This window comes from Geospiza fortis, unplaced genomic scaffold (assembly GCF_000277835.1).
Source record: "Geospiza fortis unplaced genomic scaffold, GeoFor_1.0 scaffold2556, whole genome shotgun sequence".
Taxonomy (NCBI): Eukaryota; Metazoa; Chordata; class Aves; order Passeriformes; family Thraupidae; genus Geospiza; species Geospiza fortis.
The window spans coordinates 71,175-73,087 of NW_005054786.1; the positions used below are offsets into that span (position 1 = coordinate 71,175).

The 1,913-nt window shown below is 57.6% G+C and overlaps 1 protein-coding gene and 2 non-coding genes across 3 annotated transcripts in view; 2 read left to right on the top strand and 1 right to left on the bottom strand.

The window, feature by feature from the left end:
• LASP1 (LIM and SH3 protein 1) overlaps positions 1-1,085 on the bottom strand; it is a 32,034-nt gene extending 30,949 nt beyond the window's left edge. The window contains exon 1 of the mRNA XM_031065456.1: positions 895-1,085. Coding sequence (XP_030921316.1) covers positions 895-963 — 69 coding nt within the window. The 5' untranslated portion in view covers positions 964-1,085. The remainder of the gene's footprint in view (positions 1-894) is intronic.
• A 278-nt stretch (positions 1,086-1,363) lies between these two features.
• On the top strand, positions 1,364-1,435 carry TRNAC-GCA. Its single transcript has one exon. It is a non-coding gene; the product is annotated as a tRNA-Cys (tRNA).
• A 170-nt stretch (positions 1,436-1,605) lies between these two features.
• Positions 1,606-1,677, top strand: TRNAC-GCA. The gene has a single exon. It is a non-coding gene; the product is annotated as a tRNA-Cys (tRNA).
• The last annotated feature ends 236 nt before the right edge of the window (positions 1,678-1,913 follow it).

Genomic DNA, 1,913 nt, shown 5'->3' on the forward strand with positions numbered 1-1,913 from the left:
GCCGCTGGAGAGCGGAGCATTCTTCCCAGTTACTTTTTTTAGTCCCTAAACTGGTTGTCCCAGAAGGCTGGGAGAGGAGGGGGAGGAGAGCAAAGGAAATCCCATGGGAAGAGAAGCGGGAATGGAGCCCCACCATCACCTTCCCCACCTCCAGCTTCCACCAGAGCTTTGGTTTTGAGAGGAAAATACTCCAAAAAAAAAAAATTCCAGGTTAAGGGAGGCAGCCCCGGAGTGGAGGAATGGGATTTTGGAACAGGGAAGTAGCAACTGGGATGGAAGATTTGGAAAAAAAAAAAAGAAAAAAAAAAGGGGGAAAAAGCTCGATAATGGAAACCAGATGAGGTTCCCGGCTTCAGGGAAGCGTTAACTGTTGCTTTCCTTGGGCCTCCACACGGATGTGCCGCCTTTGAATAGGAGATATTCCAATAAACAGAAATATTTGCTATGGAAAGAAGAGCTGGGGATGCTGCCGGAGCCCCCAGGGCACAGAGCTCTGTCCCTGTCCCCTCCCCCTGGGGACCCCCGGGACACGGGGGAGAACATGGAAATACCCCCGGGAAAGGGGGGTGGGAGGGACCCAGATCCCCTGGGGTCCCACCAGGAGGGGATCCAGCGCGGAAATCCCCCCGGGAAAAGCGAGGTTTGAAGTGGGAAAGCGTGGAAATATTCCCGGGAATAGGGCGGGGGGAGAGCCGTGTCCATAAGGAAGTGCCACCCGCGGGTTGTGGGGGGGAGGCTGGAATCCTACCGGAGACCCCCCAGCACAACGGGATCCCATGGAAAACCCGCCAGGAATGGGGATGAGGGAAAAACCATTCCATGCAGAGGCGATCCTATGGGGAAAAAATCCCAAATCCTTGTCCCAGTCCCCACGTGCCACCCTGCGGAGCTCACCTTATCCAAGCAGTTCACCTTCTCCGTGGGATACACGATCTTCCCGCAGCGCGCACAGTTGGGATTCATGGCGGAAAACTCGCGTGGAAGAAGGAGGGGGAAAAAAAATAAAAAAAAAAATCACTCCCACCCTCCTCCGCCGCCTTCTTCTTCTTCTTGCACTGAGCCGCCGCCCGCGATGTCGCGACTTTAAATAGTCGGGAAGGGGAGGAGGCGGTGGGAAAAAGGAAAGGGGAGGGACAGCGGGGGCGGGGCGCGCACCTACGCGTGCGCGCACACGTAACGCGCGTGCGAGCGGGGCGCACACCCCCAGGGAGGCAGCGCCAAGGTGAAACACCCCTAAAAAGGGCTAAAAACAGCGTAAAAACCACAAGGAATTTGCATTGAGGGCGCGGCGGGATTCGAACTGGAGACCTGTGGGTCCGCGGCGCCGGTAGAGGGGATTCCTGGCGCGAGGCGCGCGGCGAGCGGGGGTATAGCTCAGTGGTAGAGCATTTGACTGCAGATCAAGAGGTCCCTGGTTCAAATCCGGGTGCCCCCTCACAGAGTGTTTTTAGTCTTTTTACCCATTTTTTCGTTTTTTTGTCGGTATTTCCAGGGCATGGGCATTGAGGCCGGCGAGTCGCATTTGCGTGCACGTAGCCTGCATTCTACGCACAGAACGGCGCGAGCAACCCCTAAAATGTCCCCTGGCGGCCGCTGGCGAGCAGCGGGGGTATAGCTCAGTGGTAGAGCATTTGACTGCAGATCAAGAGGTCCCCGGTTCAAATCCGGGTGCCCCCTTATTTTGGTCACCTTTACGGGGGTTCCTCACTCTTTTTCTCACCCTTTTATTTGCCCCCCAAACACCCCAGCAGCGAGGGGACGGGGAGGGACGAACATTCCCGAAGCCCCTGGGCTCACGGGGGTCCTGCTGCCGGCTCTAGCTCCATCTCTTCCTTTCCCTTCCCATCCCATCCCAGCCCTTCCCAATTCCATCCCCACCCCCTGGCCCGCCCCTGGCCCCGCCCGGCTCCGGC